General features: G+C 41.6%; 1 protein-coding gene across 1 annotated transcript in view; it reads right to left on the bottom strand.

The window, feature by feature from the left end:
- Nucleotides 1-829: 829 nt before the first annotated feature.
- Nucleotides 830-25071, bottom strand: part of LOC139735020 (helicase domino-like) — a 77221-nt gene continuing 52979 nt past the window's right edge. Inside the window, exons 37-54 of the mRNA XM_071645794.1 lie at nucleotides 23211-23243; nucleotides 21512-21668; nucleotides 19216-19514; nucleotides 17873-18100; nucleotides 17191-17327; nucleotides 16583-16715; nucleotides 15455-15499; nucleotides 14913-15038; nucleotides 11410-11466; nucleotides 9365-9557; nucleotides 8502-8505; nucleotides 7870-8062; nucleotides 6410-6589; nucleotides 5390-5728; nucleotides 4684-4830; nucleotides 3942-4167; nucleotides 2708-3051; nucleotides 830-2277 (exon numbers count right to left, since the gene is read on the bottom strand). Of these exons, the coding sequence (XP_071501895.1) occupies nucleotides 1930-2277; nucleotides 2708-3051; nucleotides 3942-4167; nucleotides 4684-4830; nucleotides 5390-5728; nucleotides 6410-6589; nucleotides 7870-8062; nucleotides 8502-8505; nucleotides 9365-9557; nucleotides 11410-11466; nucleotides 14913-15038; nucleotides 15455-15499; nucleotides 16583-16715; nucleotides 17191-17327; nucleotides 17873-18100; nucleotides 19216-19514; nucleotides 21512-21668; nucleotides 23211-23243 (3189 nt within the window). The 3' untranslated portion in view covers nucleotides 830-1929. The remainder of the gene's footprint in view (nucleotides 2278-2707; nucleotides 3052-3941; nucleotides 4168-4683; nucleotides 4831-5389; nucleotides 5729-6409; nucleotides 6590-7869; nucleotides 8063-8501; nucleotides 8506-9364; nucleotides 9558-11409; nucleotides 11467-14912; nucleotides 15039-15454; nucleotides 15500-16582; nucleotides 16716-17190; nucleotides 17328-17872; nucleotides 18101-19215; nucleotides 19515-21511; nucleotides 21669-23210; nucleotides 23244-25071) is intronic.

Below are 25071 nucleotides of genomic sequence, written 5' to 3'. Positions count from 1 at the left end.
CTCAAAACAGCAGCTCTCTTCGCGCTTTGAGAACGCTGCCTACAATAAATTTTGAAACTGAACTGAGCAAAATAATGTTCATCTTCAATGCTCTATATTTTGTCTGAAATTCCGAAACACTAGATTTCTACTTTGATTTTCATTTCGCTTCGAACTATAGGAGACGACGATCACGCCAAAACAAACTAGGAACTACGTGTGGTACCAAGCGGCATAGTTTACAGGTCTACTTTCCTTTCACTGTACACGTGCATAGACAAGAACAAAAGCGTTTTCTTCTTTTGTATGCCAGCGTGGGGACGATTAGTGAAGTTCAACAAAACAAAAGGATGAAAGACTTGACCGACGAACGAAAACTTACCGTATCTGAGGGACAAAATCAAAGCAGCTTCCCGCCGGACAGCATCCAAGCGGAACAATACAAGTGGAACCGCATAGACAATACACGCAGATTCAATAGCATACACACGCGTGGTTTACCAATGAGTCTTTTGATCTATACACATCACGCAGAAGGTGCGCTCGCTGCGGATTTTCCCGACGCGAAAAAAATACGTCTAGCCGAAGAATCACGTATTTACTCGAAATTTTCCAATGTAAGCATACTCATATTTCTAGTGGAAACGATGGCTATGCTAGTCAGCTGCCAGTACATATCATTGTCAGTTTCTTGGTGTAACACATTATGGTACCATAAGAACTTAAATGACCAATGTTTTTCGTGCTCTTCTTTGTCGCCGATCGGCGACCATGGCACGTCAGGACTAAGGTCGCCGTTCGGCGACCATGGCACGTTAAGAGTTAAAAATCTTCTCTACGGTGGGGACTAGCCAACTTTTCTCTCACTGGATACAGTACTGTCACATCAGAATCAGGGAGGTTCCAAACAGCAAGCTGTGAGACACTGGTGTTTAAATGCATCTCCATGGCAGCATTAATTCTTAAGTTATGGCGCCCTCTATGTTCTTTTGTCTAGAGATATCTCTCTGGTTTTTTTTTCAAGGGGCATCCAGGTGAATCTGGGAGACAAGGCAGTTCTGATCTGTTCTAAGGGTTTTAAATATCATTCATTTTTTTCGAGCAAATTAGAACAAATAGATTGATGTGTTTCATGGATCTAATATTCATGCAATAAATATTGATGTAAATAATTTGGGAGAGCACAGCAAAATAGCCTCTAGGAGCTCTTGCTGCTCAGTAGAATAAATCTGGTAGTTCCTGCGCTCAACATATGATTTTTTATCACCATTCTGATCATCAAAGCTAACCTGCTGAGAAAACAACCATTTCATCTTCCCCAAGGGGGAAAAAAAAAGAAGTGTAACATTGCATAGATCTGAGTGATTGATATATCACTTATCAGCAATATAAGCAATGATTTTACTGCACTCAGTTTTCTTGAAGCATGATGGCATGTTGTATGAAAAGGCAGTGAGGTTATTTGCTGTCAGCTCTGTATTGTCTCTGATGGAAGTATGCGGGATGAATTAAAATGCGTACCATCTTACAGTTACACAGCACTAATAGTTAGGGTACAACATGACTTATGCATGCAAAGAGGTTTATTAAGCTGTCATGAATGGTGGGCTTCAGTGATGGGACACACTATGACACCTCTGTGAAACCAGGGGGGCGTTTCATAAACGAGTTCGTCGGAGGTTTTCACCGACAAATTTGCTATCAGCCAATTAGACGCAAGGATTTCAGTAGCTTTTAACAGTTGTCAGTGTAAATCACTGACAAAAAGTTTCATGAAACGGTCCCCAGGTTTAACAAATTGAAAGGTCACACAGATCGGAGTATACTACATAGCTCATGGGTGATCCTCCATTTCAAACTGCTGTTGAATAAACCGGTACAGTTTTTTGGGCTACAATACGCCACTTGTTGTCAAGACCCTGCTGAGTATGAAGAGCGTTAATGAGACTTCTACTGGCTGCTGGACTGCGACGGTTTACGCAGCCTCATGGCGTACGGTGACTGTCGCGGCCCTGAAGACGAGGCCTGTTGCTGGAGGGTCTCCACCCTCTGTTGCTGGGGCTGTTGCTCTGACGTTGCCTGCTGCTGTTGCTGCTGCTGCTGTTGTTGCTGAGCTTGCTGGGTGAGTGTTGTTGTGGCAGTAGTAGTCTGTTGCTGCTGCTGCTGTTGTGGTTGCTGTTGTGGTGGTGGTTGTTGTTGCTGCTGTTGCGGCTGTTGTTGCTGCGGTGATGGTTTTGTTGCCTGCTGGGTGACGGCAATGGAAGTGACAGGAGTGGGTGGGGCAGTGACTATGTGAACCTAGGGAGAAAAACATGAAAATGGTCAGGAAATCATGAAGAGTAACTAGACAGACTGTCTCGTCCCTCCTTGCTAGGTGCCATCCCGATTGGAGTGTATATTTCCATGCAGTATCTTTCAGCTATCTATATTTTACACTTCTTCTTCAGGCAGAGATGCTGGTTTCTTCTGACCGCAAACTCAACAGCAATGCATGGTACACAAAACCTTCTTAACATGGAATCACTATTAGCCAAGAAACTGTTTTTGTTCAGCGTGTAGCTGTGGCAGTAAATTAATTAATGAACTCTCCAGTCTAGTCCCATAACTAACAACAACAATTTACATGTAATCTTGAATCAATACAAACATCTTCTAGAACTGCCACATCTACAGTGATAGGTGACAAGTTGGTAAGTGAAAAGAAAGCAAAGTGAGTGGCCTGACCAACCTGTTGTGCGGGAGTGGCCTGCTGGACAGTGACCTGTGTCTGTGGTGTGGAGGCAGTGGACGAGGCCGGACTCTCCTCCCGAATAACCACTGTCTGGGAGACCACGCTGTGCGGTGACTGACTTTGGGCCTGGACCTGGGCCTGGACTTGGGCCTGCGCCTGGGCCTGTGCCACCTGTTGGGCCTGGACCAGCCGGGCCAGTTGCGGGGCGCGGTTTGGAGTGGACTGCTGAGCCTGAGTCCTGGGGGTGACCACGGAGGTGACCAGCTGAGTCTGTTTCTGGGCCTGGGTGGTCAGGGCTGGAGAGACGGTCACTTTCCCTCCTGATGTCAGCACTGATGCACCTGGGAGAGTGTAAGAAAATAAAGAGGGTATGGTCAAACTCATATCTGCAGTCCAAAAGTAATGACTTGTTGTATTGATTAGTTAGTTAGTTAGTTAAGAAACGATTATGCAGAGGGCCGCCATTATAAGCATTGCTTGAAAAGAAGGCCGGCCCGAGGAAAAGATAAGGACGTACTAAATTCGTAAAAATATAAATTCTGCTGCGAAGGTAGCAGGGGAAAATAAACTCTGGTGTGTGATGGTGGTGGTGGTGAATGTGTGTGCAGGTGCTTTGCTGGAATTTCCTGATTATGTACTGCCACTCTGGATCTGAAGCGGGATATCTCCCCACGTAAAAATGAAGGCAGGATAGACCAATGTCTTCATATGTTCGTACACAGCATCACATTTTTCTAATGTATATCTATGGGTGTTGTGCTGGGTGTTGTGCTAAGCATGTGTGATTGTGTGTGTGTGTGCACGTGTGTGTGTGTGTCTAAATAAACAGACATTACGTACTGTGCAAGGCATTATAATACCTTGACCTGACTGCCATTCAAAGAACAATGATAGCTATAATGGTCTTTCTTACTTACACGAGTTTGCTTCACTGTAATTCATGCCCTCGTTTACTTTCCTTTGCACAGCTGCCAGAATATCACCGCACAATTTACTAATCATTCTCATGAAAATTAAAAGTGGGTTGTTTTGCATAGAAGCGCATAGTATATTTATTATAAGAAATTACTAATAAATAAAGTAGAATTTTTTTAGGCCAAAGCAGAAGTCACTTGGTGAATTTACCAATGGTTGGCAGCTATGCTATTGGGGGCAGCTTCAATGTTGCAAGAAAATCCTTGATTACTACACAATTAACCCCCTAAACTTTGACCCTTCTACGGCTGCTGACCTGGGGGGATGATGGTGACCGGCTTGCCCTGTTGCTGGATGGACAGGGTCTGGGGGACTCGCTTGACCTGCTGCTGCAGCTGCTGCCTTACAGTGGGCATTGGCTGGACCTGGCCAGTGGGGATCCGCTGCACCTGCACCGTGCTGGGCTGCTGCCCGCCCCGGGCCGTCCCCACTTGCTGTACTCGCACCTGCCCCAGCTGAGTCTGGCCTGTAATGGTGCCCACCTGTACGAAAGGGATAACAGACGGAAGGAATGTAAGAACTGGTCTCCACGTGTGATACTAACCTCTGGGGCTATACAGGACAGAGGCACTGGATCTCACGGACATAAACAAGCAGCACATTTGTTTTGCCTGAAAGACTGCATGAGCATGCCTTTCTAATGACCTTATTGCTGTGGTTAAACACTTCTTCGGCATTTTCACTTGATTTGCCGATAAGAACTAAATCTATTAGTAACTACCACCCAATTGCCCACATTATGTGCCATGAATGATGTTTCAGTGTAACATTAAACTTTCATTATCACACATTGAGAGAAGGAGGGCTAACTGGTATTTGCCTAAAGTATCCAATTCTAAATTGGTAAAAGCACTTGTATTGTTCATCCTTATTCTCTATGAAATAGAATAAATAAGTCAAAATAACAACAAAACCCATGAGGTGGCTTAGAGGATACTGAGCAGCCTTTGATCTTTAGAGTTTCCAAGTGACCTTTGACCCCATCCACAAACACTGACCTGTTGGAGGCTGGCCACCTGCTGCACCAGAGTCTGGGCAGACTGAGAGCCCCCACGCTGCACGCCAGTCTGACCCTGGGCTGAAGACACCCTGACCTGCTGACCCGAGGTCACGACCTGTGGTTGACCCTGCACCTGGGCTAGGATCTGTATCAAGGAGAGAAATGCATTGGTGTGAGATGCACGGTCCAGTATGGTTTCTTACCTTGAATAAGGTAGGGGTTAGTGTGGCATGGAATTAATCAGCTTTCATTAATGCACCTACTGTCTTTCATGCCTTAATGTGACAAGAGTATAATGTCGCTGGGGCAACAAGACCTCATATCTTTAAAATGTCAAATGTTCAGGAGAGCACAAAAAACATGGCAGCCAACGTGCTATATCAAATGGGACAACCTTTCCTTTGACATGCCGTGGTGGCTTCTTTTTGGGGGGTAAGACAGCTAGGATTTGGACAGGACATCACTGAACTGATTATCTGACCACTAATCCACAAGCCATTTTCACCAAAATTTCAGATACAACGTCTTGTCACCCCAGCAACGATATATGAAATGCAAGTCACTTCACACATGAAAGAGGAAAATGTAATGGGAAAAATGATCAAAAGTTTGTAGCTTTCTTTCTTACTTTATTTCTTTCTTAGGGTGGTTAAAGAGGGGGAGAGAGAGAACAAGGAAAGATAGCCAAAACTTTTGTGTCTCACCAGTTTTTGCTGCTTCATCTGCAAGATCTGCTGCAAGTTGACTTTGGAGAGCTGGGTGGTTGTGGTGCCCGAGCCGCCCGGCGTGGGGATGGCCAGTGCCTTCATGCCGCCGGCCACGGACACCACCTGGCCCTTGGTGGCCGTCTGGCCCAGCGTGGTGACCCCCGTGACGGTCACCCCGGACACGGTGATGCCCTTGAGGGCCGTGACGGATGTGACGGGGATGGTGGAGATGCCCTTGATCTTCTGGGCTTGGAGTTGGGCCTGTGCCTGGTGGTGCTTCAGCAGGGCAGCAATCTCTGCCTGGGATGTTAGTGTGGTCCCCTTACGCTGTGCCAGCTGTCAAACACAGACAAAATAGAAACACAGAAACATTTATGCATAAGGTATGTTTCTTTCACGAGTTCTATTCAGAATAGATCAACGTCCATATTGGTTGCTTGCCTGCACTAATTCAAAATTTTCTCAGTCATTTCAAAGTGGAAAAAGGAATCCATCCGACACTTGGTACCATGCAAATCAGTGAATGAATCTCTTAAAATATATATTTAATTTTCGACTACCTTATTGTTCAGTTTACACCTTGAATGCATAACCATGAATAGAATTAGGCTTTCTACAGTTCTCCTTCCACATAGTATATGGTGAGCCGAGCACAAGAGTTGCTTACAAGTGCGAAGTCTATTGCTAATCTTCATGAAGACAAAGTGAGTAATTATCTAATGCAGTATGCCTGCAGTGCATTCTGATGAAGGATAAGTTTCAATATTTAGTGCTGCTAATGCATTATGCTATGCTATGAAGAAGAAAATATTGGAACTTTCTCTTCTGGCTGGAGGGAAGAACATTCCTACAACACAATCAGTGACATTCCAAAGGGCAAGCAGGGAAGGATATAATTGAATTCTAAATACATCTCAATGGGCAAAAATAATTACAAAGTCAGGGAAACTTGCGTATTCTTTGTTAAGAAAATGAAGAGATGTTGACGAGTTTTGGAAGCCTCTTGAAATATCTAACCTGTTGACGTTGCGCCTGTGTCAGCTGGACGTGAGTGACCCCTGTGACGGCCTGAGTGGATGCCACAGTGGCTTTCTGAATGGTGGTCAGCTGGCCCTGGGAGGCCTGGGCCTGGGCCTGTGCTTGGGCCTGGACCGCCTGGGCTTGGGCCTGGGCCTGCTGCAGCTTTCTCAGCTCAGCCTGGAGACAAAATCAAACGAATAAAATGAAATATAACAAGTATGAACATACAAACAATCTAAAGCCAACACATATATTTATGATAAATCATAGATACATGTCTCAATGCTCACCAATATAAACAAATGATTATGTAATTATCATCTAAATAGAACATGATCTTGAATGCATTATACTACATTATTTGTACGCCAAACACATAATTAGTTCAAGAGCAGTTTTATTTCACTGCTGAGGACCAAAGTGAAATGGAATTGCCAGAGGGCCAATTGTGCATTTGGAGTGGAGCATGGTAGAGCATGTACCATTTGTCACACTAAATAAAGCAACCAAAGATATTGAAATGCACCTTTCTCTAGACTAAGCATAACTTGCATGTATCCATACTAATATGATCAACAAAAGACATTGTTTCCAAACATCTGTGTTAATCAACAAAGAAAGCACAGTAAAGGTTAACACGAAAGTGTCACAGAGTATCGTGCAAACTCCCCAGAGTAATTCTGACATCGGCACCAAAAAAGAAAAGAAAAAAAAAACTACTGTAAATATGACCCCTTCCAGTCCCAAGTAAAAACTTTTCAAGGGGAAGCTCTAATTGATCCTGACAAACTACAGCTGTGGTTCGTTTGCAGACTGAAGTTATACATTCTGCAGGAATCACATATTGCTTAAAGGGAAGACAAACCCAAAGAGCAATGTGGATTGAGTAAAAGCAGCAAAATTAGTAGAACACATCAGTGAAAGTTTGAGGAAAATCGGACAATCGATGCAAGAGTTATGAATTTTTAAAGTTTTGGTGTTGGAACCGCTGGATGAGGAGACTACTAGAGGTTATGACGTATGAGAGGACCACAATATAAAGGAAATATAAAAGGAATTCCACAAAAATTCACTTTTCTAGCAAAATGAAAGAGTTCTTGACTAACCGCTTTCAGAAAGCAGGGGAAACAAGTGCTACCCCTAACATATGTCAGTATCAAGTTGATGGAATATGTAATTTTCATGAAAAATGAATTTTCATTGAATTCCCTTTTTATTTTCTTTATATTGTAGTCCACTCATACGTCATAACCTCTAGTAGTCTCCTTACCCAGCACTTGCAACACCAAAACTTTAAAAATTCATAACTTTAGCATCGATTGCCCGATTTTCCTCAAATTTTCACTGATGTGCTCTATTAATATTACTGCTTTCACTCAATCCACATTGCTCTTTGGGTTTACTTTCCCTTTAATAACAAAGAGAAACAAGCAAAATCTAAATTCGTCGGGACTGACCTTGAGCTGTGCTGCAGCAGCCTGTTGCTGCGTGGTCTGGGTCACGGTGGCCGCAGCCCCCGAGGTGGACTGACCACTGCTGGTCTGGGCTTGCAGCTGCTGCAGCTGCTGCTGCTTGATTTGCTTGACCAGGGCCAGCTGGTTGGTGAAGTTTGACCCCAGGCTCTTCATACTGGCTACAGTCAGCTGGGTGCTTCCAGCTACAATGCAAACACATACAAGTAATACAATGACTACTACTATGCTGCTACCTCTACTACTACTACTATTACTACTACTATTACTGACTGAATTAATCATACTGATTTAACAAAAAATAGTAAATATATCTGAAAGTGAGTAAAAAATTGAAATGCCAGGTTTGGATGAGGAAAGCCTCTTAGTACCCTTACAAAGTTTCTTTGTGAGATTCCAAACAGCAAAACAAAGGTGACAATATTTTGCTATACAAATAAGGGCTCTTGGTAGAAACTATGCACTACAAGGGTTCCAATATCAATATTGGTTGACAATAACATTGCATATGATTTTTGGAGTTGTATCTATTGATAAGACTTCTAACAGCTTCTAACAAGAATAACTCGGACACCAGATTCAGCAAAGTATTTATCTGACAAATTCTGCAACATTACCCACCTCAACACCACCAACCTAAAATCGTACTGACATTTAAGATAAACATGGGACTGAGAAAGTTGGGCATACATAGCTCAGTACAACTTGTGAAGTCGATTCCTGGGATTGAATTTGAAAGCTTGGGAATTGTTGAAACTGTTCCAGGTCTGGTGCCAAACAGTGATTGGGTAAAACACTCGTCTGAGGATATAGACCTGGGTTTGATTTCTGAGGCTGTAAGCACCTTACACACCATGAATGGGCAGGGTAGGCGACTCTAGTCTGAAAGCCTCATAATACGAAATGTGATGTACAGAAACCTACATGGAGCAAATCTTCCAAGTAAATGTCTTCACACAAGAACATATTAAATTTTTGCAAAGTTGCTATTGGAAATTACAGACCAAAATAAACCCAAAATTAATCCAGTTTGAGAAAAAAATTACATTCTTGGCCCTTCGGCAATTCATACAAAGGATCTTAATCGTCTCACCAATGAGAAGCAGCTCCAAAAGAGTGAGGGAGCAATGTTTACACAAAACACACGAGTCGTCATGTCAAAAAGGGAAGAGGGGATGAATGGTGGAGGTAAGGCTAATACTAGTAGGTGGTGGTTACTTGTCTATGGCCAAGACCGTATGAGTTGAAAGTAGTACAGGGGAACTCTGATATTTCTTTGTTTTTGTCATTATTTTTTCAACAAACACAGGGTCTGAGTTCAGGGAGACAGCATCCTATACCAACTTAGCTACCAAATCGTCTCACAATGCGTCAGAAACAGGGCTGACTGGGAGGCATTTGCGTATTGGCAGCACCTCAAATTTCTGTTACAGCCCCAAAACAAACTTCGCTGATTTGCTTTGCGGCCCAGTTCCCTCACCTGGCAACGAGACAGTGGGCGTGACCCTGGTCTGGCTGGCCGTCGTCAAGGTGGAAACGGAGGAGACGACAATCTGTGGGGACGAGGTGCCCAGCGTCCTCACTTGGCTGGTCACATTGGGGAGGGTCAGCTGAGGCACTGAGGTCCGGATGGCCTGGGATCGCACCACCTGGGCTGCCAGGGTACCCGACACCTGGTTGACAGAAAGACAGGAGTAGAAAGAAAATCTGTGTAAAGTTTTGAAGCCCTCACCTAGTGCCGTCACATAAAGCAAACGGAATCGAAATCGGGTTAGAAATGGCGAAGGAGTAGCATTTTGTAGCCAATGTACAATACAGGTCAAAAATGAAGGTCAAAGGTCAAAGAAGGCAAAGGTCAAAATTCTGTGTAGAAGTTTTGAAGCCCTCACCTAGTGCCATCACATAAAGCAAACGGAATCGAAATCGGGTTAGAAATGGCGAAGGAGTAGCATTTTGTAGCAAAATGTACAATACAGGTCAAAAATCAAGGTCAAAGGTCAAAGAAGGCAAAGGTCAAAATTCTGTGTAGAAGTTTTGAAGCCCTCACCTAGTGCCATCACATAAAGCAAACGGAATCGAAATCGGGTTAGAAATGGCGAAGGAGTAGCATTTTGTAGCAAAATGTACAATATAGGTCAAAAATTAAGGTCAAAGGTCAAAGAAGGCAAAGGTCAAAATTCTGTGTAGAAGTTTTGAAGCCCTCACCTAGTGCCATCACATAAAGCAAACGGAATCGAAATCGGGTTAGAAATGGCGAAGGAGTAGCATTTTGTAGCAAAATGTACAATATAGGTCAAAAATCAAGGTCAAAGGTCAAAGGTCAAAATTCTGTGTAGAAGTTTTGAAGCCCTCACCTAGTGCCATCATATAAAGCAAACGGAATCGAAATCGGGTTAGAAATGGCGAAGGAGTAGCATTTTGTAGCAAAATGTACAATATAGGTCAAAGGTCAAGGTCAAGGTCACGACTGAAATTCTGTGTAGAAGTTTCAAAGCTCCCATGTAGTGCTATCATATAAAGCAAACAGAATCAAAATTGGCTCATAAATGACAGAGTAGCAAATTGAAGATTTTGATCACACACGGACGCACACACGGACGGACGGACGGACACACGGACGGACGGACGGACACACGGACACACACACGTACGGAGCCCGTTTCATAGTCCCCTGCTCGAACTCGTTCGGCGGGGACAATTAACTGCACTGAACAAAGTACACTTCCTTCTAGACCACAACACCAACAGCAACAATAATGACAAGGATGATGACGATGATGACGATATTATTGATAACAACAGAAGTACTACTACCACTATCCAACCAAAACCACAACCACAACCACAACCACTACCAATACCACTACAACTGCCACTAACCACTACTAATACCACTACAACTACCACTAACCAATACCACTACCACCACCACCACCACCACTACCACTACTTTTACTACTACTACTACTACTACTACTACTACTACTACTACTACTACTACTACTACTACTACTACTACTACTACTACTACTACTACTATCAACCATAACAATGATAATGATAACAGTAACATCAACAGCATGGCCCGATTCCTCCATGGTAGCTCATGCAGTGTGTGCATCACTCTTCTCCTATCACTCTTCCAGGGGCCATGCTGTAATCATTATCAGGAAATTTGCCAAGCACCTAATTTCACACTCGCCTCAGGTAAATTAGTGAAACACAGCTTGCCTCAGCAGAGCAAGGACAAGGATTCTCTGCTCTCCAAAGAGCAAGGAACAACTTTAGAATTCTCTGTTTTCAAGTCTAGAGCCTTGTCCATCACACTATGGTGCTTCCCTTGTTGCATTCATCTAATACACGAGACTCTACCCACACAAGCACAGCCTAGAATAAAGCTACATTCATCAGTCCAGCTTCCATACCATCAATTTATGTGGTTTAGTCCTGTAACATAATTTGGGGATGAGACATAACAGTGGATGGCATAAAGCGAACATAATTCTTAGAAATGGATGTCCTCACCCTGATTGGCTGAGTCACTGTGGTACCTAGGGCCGTCCTGCTGATGGCACCAGACTGCTGTATGGTAGAAAGAACGAGTACAAGGCAGTTCAATTACCACCATGGAGAATACAGAGGGGGGGGGGGGCGGATTCCGCCCCCCCTTCAGATCTTGCCTATGGAACGCGCGATCGCGCCGAAAATCGGCACACGCGACGCCCGCGACGTATTCTATCAAAATGTATGGTTGCTTTCTCTGAAAAATTTTTCTTATATTTTATATTAATTAATTATTGTAATTTATGCATAAAATCAGTTTTGGGCTCTAAATCACTTATTAATGCTCCAATTAAGCTAATTTCTTTTTAAAAATGTTTCTTGTATCATTCTTCTGAGACATAGGATAAAAAAAATCTGTATCGAAATTAATTTCTTATGTATTTTATTGTTTTTTGAATTTCTTATGTATTTCAATGTTTTTTGACCTTTTGTTTTTGTTTGTTTTTTGGCCAAAATTTGTCACAGACATTTTTCGAAGCATTATTATGCTAAAATAAATTAATTTCGGCCATTCTAAGTGAAGATATGAATTTTTATGTGAATTAATTGAAAAAACACAATTTGCATTGGATTTGTACACAAAATCACGTTTTGGAGCAATTTTGGGGTTGACAAATTTTTTTCGAACGGGCGTCGCGTCAAAATGGTACGCGCGGGCGCAACAATTTGGGTCTCAAAAGTTGCGCGATACTTGAAAGAAAAAAGTCATGAAACATCGCGGCGGGAGCTTATTGCGTTGCGAAGATATTGCGCGAAACGTCGAGGGGGGGGCGGATTCCGCCCCCCCCCCCCCCCAGCCTGATTAGGGTTAATACCAGCTCTTCAGGACATCAAATTCTTGACTCTGATCTATTAAGGACACTTATGTTTACAGCTATTATGTTACACATGTTACACTTGCTCTAGAAAAAAAAGAAAAAAAAAAACCTATGCTACTGGGCAAGTCAAATGCATGAGCATTTCATCACAAGTGATATTATCTACAGTAATCAGCCGAGGAGTGGAATATTGAGTAACACGTTTCCTTGGATGGGCATAATACTAATATGGAAAAACTAGATATATCGCTACGGCTACTGATATGCCTCCGCCATAATGCATGGTTCTCCTAATAGGTCTATAGTACAATGTCTTGACAATGTGTGATGACAGTTTCACACAATTGGCAAAATATTAAAATGACAGGTTTGACACAAATGTGCTGAATGTTCACTTTCCTAGAACTAGGTTCAATTGGATGAATGATTATAATGTCAGAGTGCAGGTATTTGGGGAACTGATGATTTTTACTTGACTTTTGACCCTTTTATAAGTTTATGCATAGAGTAATTTTCAAGGTATTGAGAAAAAGTATAATTTCAGTATCAAATGGGAAAATAGCATTGTCTAAACCTGGCCTTTGACCTTTGACCTCACAGTTCCAAAGAGAATCACTGTTAGGTTGAACATGCATAAATATGTAAGTTTCATGATGATACCTTGAGTTACTTACGAGATATGGAGGAAAAAGTGCAATTTAGTACTTTCACTTGACCTTTTACCTTTTGACCTTTGACCTTTTGGCAAGAAACTTCCCCAAAAATATATATTGGGTAATACATGCCACACATCAAGTTAAAAAAAAAAACCTTCAGGCATATTGCATTTTAAGGAAAGTAGTGATATTTTGAGGAGTTGACCTTGACCTTTGACCCCCTGACCTTTGACCCATGACCCCCAACTTCCCTAGATAATCACTGCCCATCGGTACAAGCACATATACTAAGTTCCATGAAGATACCTTGAACCATTTGCGAGATATGGAGAAAAACATGAAATTTCAAAAAAAAAAATTTCACAAAATAATCCTGTGACCTTTGACCTTTGACCCTGTGACCCTAAAATCCACACAAAGTATTATCCCCCAAGGATATACCCTCATACCAAGTGTGATGTAAAACCACTACACGGTTCTTGAGATATCAACAAAAACAAAACGGGACGGACGGACGTACGGACGTACGGACGGACGGACGGACGGACGGACGGACGGACGGACGACCCGAAAACATAATGCCTCCGGCTACTTCGTTGCGGAGGCATAAAAAAATAAGCTTCAAACTGATTCTATTGTATTTATAAGCAACATTTCACACAATTCGGAATTAACAACTTCTTTCCAAAGTCTGACTAATAACAATTCATATAACACTAGCGATCCCTTTTTCTGCGACTATGTCTAGAAAAAATTACTCGAGTTTTGCTTTTAGCTGTTCCAGGTCTGGTGCCAAACAGTGATTGGGTAAAACACTCGTCTGAGGATATAGACCTGGGTTTGATTTCTGAGGCTGTAAGCACCATACACACCATGAATGGGCAGGGTAGGCGACTCTAGTCTGAAAGCCTCATACAAACACACCACACTTTTGTAGGCTGACATCTCTACTACACTCTATAATTACACTCTAACTCGTTGAGGATGATTACTCGGGCAAGTGCGTGTTGTAGCAAAATCAGTCCATCCTCAACAGGTTAAGGAAATGAAAATATTGGAGACCAACAACATACAGCATACAATTACAGCAACCAGTCCTTGACTGCTTAGCTGGAAAAAATCTGTGTCATATAAACATTTCTAGTTTCAGTCCCAATGTCTCAATGGCAAGGCTCTCATCTTTTTAAAACAGTGTGGAAGAGATGTGCGGAACCTCACAAAAGAAAATATACTCCACTGCTACACATACTGTGCAATTACAACCCTAGAATGTATTCAGGTTTAATTTTTGTCCATTTAAAAGACGTGACAACCCCCTTATAAAACTAGAAAAGCACTCTGCGAGCGCAGGCATCCGCCAAGCGGCTACTTTCCACCAATGATCTTGCTCTTCCATAGAGATCAGTGATTTCCACCCATACGTATGTATGCTGAAAAATCGCCCAATTTCCGAATATAGAAGCCTTTGTTACGTCATGAACCCTCAGTTGCGCGGCCCACCTCGCCGCAGCAGAAACTAGAGCACTCACTTTAGTGCACGTATGAAAACCTCAAAAATACACAGCTTGAACTCCCAAGTTCATTGACCCTACCTGCCAAAATATCAAAAATCCTTCAAAAAATCCATAAAATTAAAAAATAAATAAACACCCCTTGAAATATGTTTTGCAGACAGTACTCTACTACCGAGAGAGATCCTACACAGCAAATTACTGCATACACCGAATATCATTATCTTCGCGAATTTCACGAGTCAGGTGCTATTCGCAAAATTAAAAACACATGAAAATGACTCTGATCTTGATATGAATGTGACGCACACATATAATGTACTCCACGACCATAAATTTAACCCCTGAGAAATCATCGGGAAGTCCCAATTTATGAAACTTTAGACTCACTAAATATATGGCATATACAGTAGTTGAAGCAAATCTAGGCTGGGCTAATCCACCCTTGCTCCCTCTCCTACTCGGGTTGCCAAACTTACCAGGACAGTAGCAGCGGCTGCAGTGCCCACTGGCTGGGCTGTCACCTGGGTGGTGGTGCTACCCTGTTGCTGTTGCTGCTTGGTGGCAGCCAGGAGACGTTGCTGCTGCTGTTGTTCTTGCTGCAACTATTACAGGGAAACGAGGGGGGGGGGGGAGACACATTCATATATTTCATCTTTTGATTGGTCTTAATCCATGACTATGCTGAGTATCAACTGCTTTATCTCAGAGTAGAATCATCAGTCATCATAACCACCACCACTATAAGCATCATCATATTCTAAAGTGTTAGTGTGGAGACATCCTATCAAAATAAATCTTTTAAAATATTGCAATATCAGCAAAGAGTAGGCGGCAGAATTGCTTTAAAAGATTCCATTTTGGGTATGTAATAACATACATTACAAAACAAAAGCCAATTTGGCAAAACCATTACTTTCAAATCCCTCTACTTCATTGTTCAACTGCCAAAATTAATGATACCCACATTTATATCAACTGCAGACCATCAACAACTGAAAGACATACATATAATGCATACCTTCTTCTCTCTCGCCAATTTTTGCTGAGCTTGAATTTGAGCCAACTGCAGAAAAAAGAAACATAAATTACACAAACATAGTAAAAAAATGCATGAAATGCATACATATTTCTATATTCATTAACACATAATATTCCCTTCAAGCCAAACCAAGTGTATGAAGCAAACCTTTCACTCTGATCAAGAGGTACGCAATCTTCAAATGCGTGACCCTGCCACACACAAAGTCCACTTAAGCCTTTGTTTCTTGGACCAGGTGAGCCACGCATTGACTTGACATGGAAAATGAAGCAGTCTATGAGGCAACAGCGTAATGCATTATAAGAAGGAAATCATAGACTGACGAAAAGTAAACCTGACTCTCTTTTAAAGAATCACGCATGCATAAACTTTCTTGGGATGTTCTAGGTCTGGTGCCAAACAGTGATTGGGTAAAACACTCGTTTGAGGATATAGACCTGGGTTTGATTTCTGAGGCTGTAAGCACCATACACACCATGAATGGGCAGGGTAGGCGACTCTAGTCTGAAAGCCTCAGGTCTGGATATGTATTGAAATCCAACCATTTACATGAGCATTTTCAAAATTAAACCACTTAATGCATAACTTCTCATAAAGCAGTTAATTCTTCTTTGATTGGTTATTCTGATGTAATAACAATTCAGGAGTTTTGCTTCAAATAAGGGCAACAGATGTATGAATCAGTTTGCAGAGATAAATAAAGAGTGGAGATGGCCACGATTGCTGAGCTGCCAAAATTCTAACGTCAAAATGAGGAAAGTTCCAAGGACCAATTAGGGAGATTATTACATTCTCTTTTCAGGTCATGATAAGATACTGTTAAACAAGGAATGTTCGTGTGCGTTTTAATTTCATTAATTTCTCAAGAGGCAAGATTTGCAAAAATCAAAATGAACATGAAAGTTCTGGTCTACACTATATGCACCGAATGCCAGTGGCAATTCGTGAAAATTATATGCCATAAAAAAGGCTGTCAGTTCCAATTTGCGAAAATCTCACGCCAGGAATATATCTTGCTTCACAGTAGTACATTTTCAGGGAGCCTCCTGAATCATAAGGACTTGGGGAGGGCTTTGAAGTTCTGCGATCATCCCAACAGTTTCTTACCTTCTTCTCCCTGGCAATCCTCTCTGCCCTCTTCTGGGCCACCTCACTGGGCAGCATGGGCTTGTCGTACGTGATGCCAGATTCAGTCAGGATGGCGCTGTGCTTGGGGTTCTTCAGTAGAGGGTTGTTCAGTCTGCACAAAAGAATAAACAAACATGTATCTGTTTAATTCAAGCATGTCTTCAATTCTTTATTATGGCATAAAATGCTTTCATTTTGATACCAAGTACGAAATGCAATATTTGTGGGACTAACACAAAAGCACAGAAGCACCCATTGCTCCTAACAGTCTAATTTTTGTCACTTATGAATCATACATGATTATTGACTGGTGTATGATATTTCCAAATGAACTGACATTAATTGAATAAAACAAAACAACTGGAAGGCATAAACACGAATATAAATGTTTGAAAATTTTTCTCTTATTTTAAAGAAATCAAGGTTTGTTAGTGCCTGCCATCTATTTTTCAAATTCAGTAATTGGCGAAAAGGATATCCCTAGATTTTGATCTCCAATGATTGTCACATGTCTGTCACATGCCTGTCACACATCTGACTGTCACATGACTCACATGCTTGTCACATGACTGTCACATGATACTCACACTTGTTTGAGGAATGGCTGTCGCTTGTTGATGGCCATCTTGATACCGTCAAACTTGGCTGAATAGAGCATGGTGTGAGAGGCATTGCCATCCTGGGCATGGAGCTGGCTTGTCTTCATGGGACGATTGTTCTTTGTCTGAAAAAAGAAAAACAAATGAAATTAATAAATGAAAAGAAACATTCGCACTCAGAGCATGAGTACTGATCCGTGAAGAGTAAGAAGCTGCTAAGATACTACTCACTAATAAGAGATGTCTGTTTTTATGTTAATGCTTATGTGAGCCATAACTGAAGGGCTCCAGTATGCCTACAGGGTAACAGTTGATTTATACACTGACATAGTAATGCACCCAACTCAGTACATAGCTTGTTGAATCATCTTTTCTTCTTATTTTGAAAGTCCTCCAGTTAAAGCCAACATATGTCACTCTATAAAGGAGGGAGGTAACTTTTATACTTTTATATTTTACTGACAACTCTAGAACTAAGGAACAGTTATCCACAGTATTTAGAGACTAAATCCTCAATGTCACAGCTTAGCATAAAAAATTAGTTTGTGCTTATCCTTAAGCAAAAAGATTTCATAGGTTATGAAGATGAAGGAACTACAAGTTCCTCGGGACGTGCAGCACCACACCAGAAAGCCTCAAGTCTTGTAGTATTCCCCTTCTGCCTACTCACCCTGTAGATACCCTTCGATTTCTTCTGCTTCTTGGGGTTGGTGTCGTACAGGATCTTGCCTTCCTCCCGCGGGATGATGACGTTCTCGTAGCGGTTGCAGCACTGCTTCGGGGAGCGGTAGGTGCGGCTGCAGGCGTTGACGATGTCACTGACCAGGTCCCAGTTGATGATGTGACCGGGCACCAGCGGCTGGAGGGTCAGCGGGAGCTCCAGCAGAGTCTGGACAGCCTGGGGGTGGGGGGAGGAGAGGGAGTGGTCAGTAAACACTAGCCACCAGAAAGAAGCCCTGTAGTATACTTGGCTATTAAAAGGGATTGTACAGTTATGGTTGAGACCTACTTTCAGGTTTCTAACATTTTTTGGTGAGATAATGAGAAACCTCTTATAAAATGTGAAAGAGCATGTAATTGTATGAGGAATTCAACGTTTATTTGATGAAAATTGGTTTTGAAATGGCTGAGATATCAAAAAAGAGCGATTCTAATAAAGTGTGGGACCCACACTTTATTACGATCGCTTTGTTTTACTTTGTTTTTTGATGTTTCAGTCATTCCAAACCCGACATTCGTCAAATAAACTTTGAATTCCTCTTAAAATGGTATGTTCTGTACTATATCATAAGTGTTTCCTATGTATCTCGCAAAAAGTTAAAAACCCAATTCTCATCTCCACCAAAACTGTACTATCCCTTTAAAGTACACATTTGAGAATAGGGCAGTGATAGAGGTATAAACACATGGCTTAGGATTGAAGAAGTGCAATGTTATACGTATATTTTTGTCACAGAGCAGTCAAAATATGTGGTCTTCAGATGCTCACTATGGTCTTCATAGTGTCTTTTCATGGCCTACAGAAATTGAAAATCGAGGAAAGGGCGAGTCATAGCACTTGCTAATACATCATACTCTTATTTTCATATTATTGTGATCCACTGCAATGGAGGAAAATTGTTGTAAACCCATGGCAATAATCTTACTTTACATTTACACAGTGTGCATGGCAAAAAAAAAGAGGAAGTAGTTTGATAGAGTAAACAACTTCACGGGAAATCCTTGAATGCAAGGAGGATTCATAATATACTGCCATGCGCATGGTAGATTGTCGTTACAGCACTTCTATGCGCCTGGCAGATCATTGCTAGTGCACTGCCCTGCACATGGCAGAATGTTGTTAATCCTATGCGCACTACCACACCCTAACAACAATCTGCCATGTGCACTCTCCTACCCTAACAACAATCTACCATGCACAGGGAAGCACTGTAACGACAATCCGCCATGCGCATGACGATATATTTTGCATATCACAGTTTATGACCAGTAGAAGGATTCTAGCAGACTTACCTGGAGCAGCGCCCAGTCTTCGTTGATCAGCCACTCCAGCTTGTCGAGGGACGTTGTCTCCGTGGTGGCCGGCCGCTGGACGACGGGCAGCGGCTTGACCACCGGCTTGCCCGCCAGGGCCCGCATCTTCTGCTGCTTGGCCTCCCGCCGCATGCGCAGCAGGGCAGCCGAGGGGCGATTGAAGAGGGACTGTGGGGGCGTGAGGAGTACAGGGGTCTGCTGGGGGGTCTCCGTTTTCTGGTGGTGGTGGTGATGGTGGTGGTGGTGTCCATGGCTCTTGATCTTCCTGGCTGGAACCACTAAAATGACACCACAGATATGACAGGTAAGCCCTCCCATTTTTCCCAGACATTTCTCATAACCAGCTGTATATCGTACAGATCTCTAACCCTTTCTGACTGAAAAGAGGGATGAATTGGATCAGTACAGGAAAGAGAGAGCAGTTCTCATAGGATTGTGTGGCAAAATTATCAAGTAAATGGGAAACTCGTATTGAAACAAGATCTGGGAATGGTCAAGCTTCAGATTCTTTCTTCCAAATCCAGAATGGATGGGAGGCCAGTATCACAACTTACACTGTACCATCAAAGCAACCAAATGAAAGTGGTAAACATGGAATACCACAAAAATACTTGCTACAATGAGCTCAACTAATGCAGAGTGGAAATAGCACTGTACATTTTCTTGGAACTGTATGGTGTCTTTGGGATGAATTCATGGTTGTGTTTTTGCTTTGTTTTTTCTCAAGCAGCATGCAAAGCCATATGCTGGACTGGGTCTCTATGTAAGCTGTGTACAGTAAGTGCCTTCTTCAACAAAGTGGCTATCAATATCATCAATTCAGATCTGAATATCATCTTTTACTTTTAGCTTTGAGCAAATGGTTGTGGTTCAGCTGGAAGCGGTATTCTCAAACAAGCACAATTAAAGTGAAAGTGCCTGGTACACTAAAAAACGAAATTCCTTTTAAATACTTGGCCCCATGACAACTTGGTTTCATTTTTATCCCCGTGCTTCAAACGTCATAGCTAATCCCACAATCAAATCCTTTGTCATGTCAAGGGATTCCATTTGCACAAAGTTTGCATGAATTCTCACTGAATTCTTCTAAGAGCAAATGTGCACATGGCAAGATTTTTAACTAGTGATTTGGGCCAGGTCATACAGAATGAAGATACAAGCCCAACTCCACTATATCCGACCAGTCTATACAACCCTATCTTATGATGACCACAAAATTGACTATCAATTTCATTCTGTTTAAACTCAGCTTCAAATGCTTCAGAAATAAGACTTACAGCAGAGTTCACAGCATTTCAAGAAAACAAAATTCCTCAACTTTTCCCTGGCTGGAAAAAAGCAAAATAATCTTCCCTGATTTCCCTGATGGGCTGGGAACCCTGTATAGAAACCTTTCAGGTCTTATTTTGAAGTCTTGGGTTAACCTCAAGTTTCACAATTGTGCGACCATGACATCATCCCCTCATCCAATTTGCATATTTTTATGACTTTGACAAAGATTCTAACCTTGTGGACTTGGAGGTAAAAAGATTGTCACCACTTCTGGAATATACATGTGGAGTACTACAATGTGGGCAAAACAGCATTTTCCATAAAATCTCTAGTATTTTGGCAAACATAGTCCAAAATACTGCAAAAAAAAAAAAAAAGAATTAACAGATGGCATCTCTCCTGTGACATCATGAAACTACAATGACGTTAAAACATTGCGAAACTTTTGCAAGATCAGTCTGATGTTTGATCAGTCTGATGTTTTATCACTCCGTTTGATTTTACTCTATATATCAAATTCCATTTGACCATGGAGGAACTTTCACTTCTACACTCCATCCAGCCCTAGTCTCAACTGTAATCTATCAGTTGGTCTACTCCCACTTCGTCTAATAAAGCCATTTAGTCTCAACCCACATGGTCTACAATTGTAATCCTATTTTGCCTACAACCAGTAGTTCGTCTAATGACCATTTAGTCCAACTGCAACTTAGCCTTATTACCAGTTGATCTACTTCCAGATGGGCTATGCCAATTTCATCTTATATCCACAATTTATTAGACAAAGTGGGAAAAATCCAAGGAAAAAAATTGCAATTACACCATCTGGTCATTAGACGAAACGATAATTAGCCAAACTGTGCACGAGACTAAGTAAAGGATTAGACCAAATGGGCATTACATGAAATTGATAGTAGACCAAATGAGTTTAGCCGTAGTGGTGTGAAACTAACTGAGAAGCAGACCATCTGACAGTAGACAAAGTGGCAATAAACCGTCTCACCTGCTCCCTGCTCCACCTTGATCTTCTTTGTCTCCTTCTTGTGAAAGACCGGCGGAAGCTGGGATTCCGTCATGATGGAATTCTCGTAGCCCAGACACATGGCGTGGTCGATGTAGACATCGTTGTCGTCTTGGGGAGGGGTAGGCGGGGCCCAGATCTACGTTGGAGGAAGCATGGCGGAGTGTGGCATGTGGAGTGGGGAGGTACTAGCAGGGATTTCTGGGCGAGGCTGGGTTCTGGGTCACAAAGTGTGGCAGACTCAGACTATTGCACTCGGGATGAAAAACCCTTGTTCTTGCCATTTCACACTAACTCTGGTGCACAGTCTTTGCTTGACAGATGTCAAATAATCTGTTCATCAGTTTTGTGGTGTTACATTGAACTACGATTTCCTCTGCTAAACCTTTATTGAACATCCACATTTTATCATTTGACTGATCTTGAAAGGGAAGTAAATTCTTTATTTCCTATGTGTTCCTCATCAGCCGGGTGTACAACAATTATACTACAGGGTAACTTATTTCTGGTATCTCCTACAGCTTAAAGAAATAAATAAATAAAAAATAAATCTCCCTCGACTGCATAACACAATATCAGAAATGGGGACTGCTGACTTGAACGGAAGTGGAAGTTTTCGCTCTGTCTGTTGGCAGTCTCTAGCAGCTGACAGTATTGAAAAGTCTCGTACCACTCTTGGGTATCTGGTGCATTTGGCTCAACATGTCAAGGGAAAAAAAGTGTCAATATTTGTGTCAACAGTTTCGATTCCTTTGCATTCAAAATTTATAGAAACTGTAACATGGGGATTTCATGGAGAGGAAAGGCTGACCTGGTTTGGATGTATTGGGAGAATCCCTGTAACAAATCGTGTACAGCTTTATCATTGTCTCAAAGTACGCACTAAAGCTGAAAAAAAAAACTACCAGAGTCAACTTTTACCAAAGAGTGTATGCTTCGATGCATGTATTTGCTGACCGGTGCTATTTGTAGTTTTATAATGTAACCTGATGGGAAACAAATGACTTGGTCCACCCATGAATCCTCCCCACACATCTTGGTCTTTTCAAGCTGAATTTGATGAGTTTTTCCTCCTTTCACACAAGATTCATAAATGCCAGAGCAAACTGTGCACGGTGTCTCCAAGTGTTTACTGCTTTCTATCAAGTTTGGCAGGAGTACCATAGAAATATTGCATTTGCCATTGTGGAGCTAACAACATTCACTCATCAAAAGATTTAAAATGGGGAGATTCCAGAAAGCTTTCAGGGCAATACTTGTGTATGCAAAACCGATTCCTGAATAAGAGGGCATCGATATTCCACTGTCAGGGTGTGTTGAGAAATCTTCTGTTTTTTTACTAATTATCTATTTTTTTAAAGGGGGGAGGGAGGGGGGCCCTCCTGCAGAATCAGAGAGCCTTGGCAACTCTTCTCTGACCATCTCTAAACTAATCACCTTAGATAACGTATGGTAGTCTCTTTACACAAGGTACCCGTCTAACAACAAAGCCCTCTGGAGCAGCAGTTTTCTTTAGTCACATCAAAATATTGTAGTAATATAACCGAAGGTAATTTTACTCCATAGATGTAAGTGACAACATTTCTGGGACCTGAATTTTTATTTTGCTGTACGAAATTCTGTTGTAAAGGCCTTAATTGTAGCAAGAACACACTGTGTATCACACTGTTGGTTAACTCACCGGCATTATTTCCTCCGTCTGAGAGATGTAAATCTGGTGGTGAAGGCACAAAATTTTTCAAGTTAGCACTCTTGAAGTTATCGGCCAAACATTTCTATGAAGTTCTGATTGCAGGTGGTTACGACTAGAGGACCACATTCTGAAGCCAGGCCATAACTGTAAAATTGGAAATTTTCGCAGTGTTGAAATTTTTTGCGCATTTCGCGCAACCAGAAACTAGCGCAGAAATGAAAGCACACGAATATTTTTGCTAACCAAATGTTCCTGTACTTGGTGTCTTGATTCCGCGGAATTAAAAACATGCCAAACTCTTCTTACCCGGCCAAGCGCAAAAAATTAGTCGCGCGAAAATATCCACTTTTACAGTAATTGCCTGTTCAAAACTATGCTGAAATGTAGAAACACTTGGCTGTCCAGAGCAAATCCAGAGAGGGGTTTGCTCTGAGGCACAAGCAGACCCAAACTTGCTGTATTGGCGGTACATTCTACATGGTCCATCTACCGTCCTGTCATCAAAACACCACAATGCTGCACCACAGCCCAGCTCTTATTTTACGATTGTGTGACAAAAACAATTTGCAGAAATGTTGTTCGTTGAGAGCCCACTTTGGGCAGTGTCACTGCAACATCTTGATTCTGCATAAGGATTGATCTGGTAGCAAATGAACACAAAGCACACTCCTTGTGTGCTTGACAGTTTCGATGTATTATTCTCAGAACGTATCAGATCATTGTCATAAAAGTACTACCAGGTTCAAGTTGGCTTTGGTAAAACAATAAGATTAAACTGACAGAATGTCAAGAGGTTTCTTCTAAACCACACCAAAACTGACATTTATGGAATTTTCACAAGTTTCACATCTTTGCAAAAGAGATATTAGAAGCAATCAGGTTGCAAATTTGATGAATTGTTCAATTTGACATGAAATCAACGCAAAAAAACGAGCTCCTTGCATCAATTTTGTTGTTGCACTGAGTAAATATTCAAAGAAAACGGTTTGAAGGGTTAATGTTCAATTATAGACCAAAATATTTTGTGCAATACCCAACGAAAGAGTTGTGAATTTATGATATCCTTATGACATTTGCTCCGATCTTATTTTCTTGAAGGAATTGGGGTTAGGGTTGTGATAGAGTTTTAGGTTGTTTGATGCAAGGATTAGGATTAGGGTTAGGATTAGGGCTGTGGGTAGAATTTGTTCGGCTTAGCCTGCAGATATTTCATGGGAGCAACTGTCACAAGAGCAAATGTCATGAACTGATATTTTCCCCAGAGCTACGTAGCATAATACATTGGAACCAGATTGTAAAAAGGTCCAACATAGCGAGATACCTGATTCAAGGTAATTTTGCAGGTCCCAATTCTTTCTGTGTTTTTTTTTAAATCTATTATGTTATAGCGAACTTTCAGTGGTCCCAAACAGCTTTTTACGAGGTTCCCCTGTATGAGCAGTACAAGTGTAATTGTGATCATGATCAATTAATCAATTAATGAAATTTTGAAATTTGAACATTTTCTTGTGTTACAAATAAGTCTACAATTCTGTCAGTCTGATTTTACTTACTTATTAAAGTCAACTTGAAAATGCAGGGGAATAGTACTTTTACAATGACATCACCTCTGTTTAACGGATAGTTGTACTATCCAATAAATAAGCACAACTTGGTCATCAATTGTGCATACAGTGGACTCCTGTTATAATGAAGTCCTCAGGACTGGCAGTATTCTTTTGTAATACATTGAAATTTTGTAATAACCGAATAAATAAACAATAAAAATACATAGAGTGGATAATATTACGGCCTGAATTTTTACTTTGTTGTAACCTGCATTTCGTTATAACCATATTCGTTATAACGG

The sequence above is a fragment of the Diadema antillarum genome, unplaced genomic scaffold, assembly GCF_040938485.1.
Source record: "Diadema antillarum isolate AM-2024a unplaced genomic scaffold, OU_Dant_1.0 seq00000562_RagTag, whole genome shotgun sequence".
Classification (NCBI taxonomy): domain Eukaryota; kingdom Metazoa; phylum Echinodermata; class Echinoidea; order Diadematoida; family Diadematidae; genus Diadema; species Diadema antillarum.
This window is presented reverse-complemented; position numbering and strand designations above follow the sequence as displayed.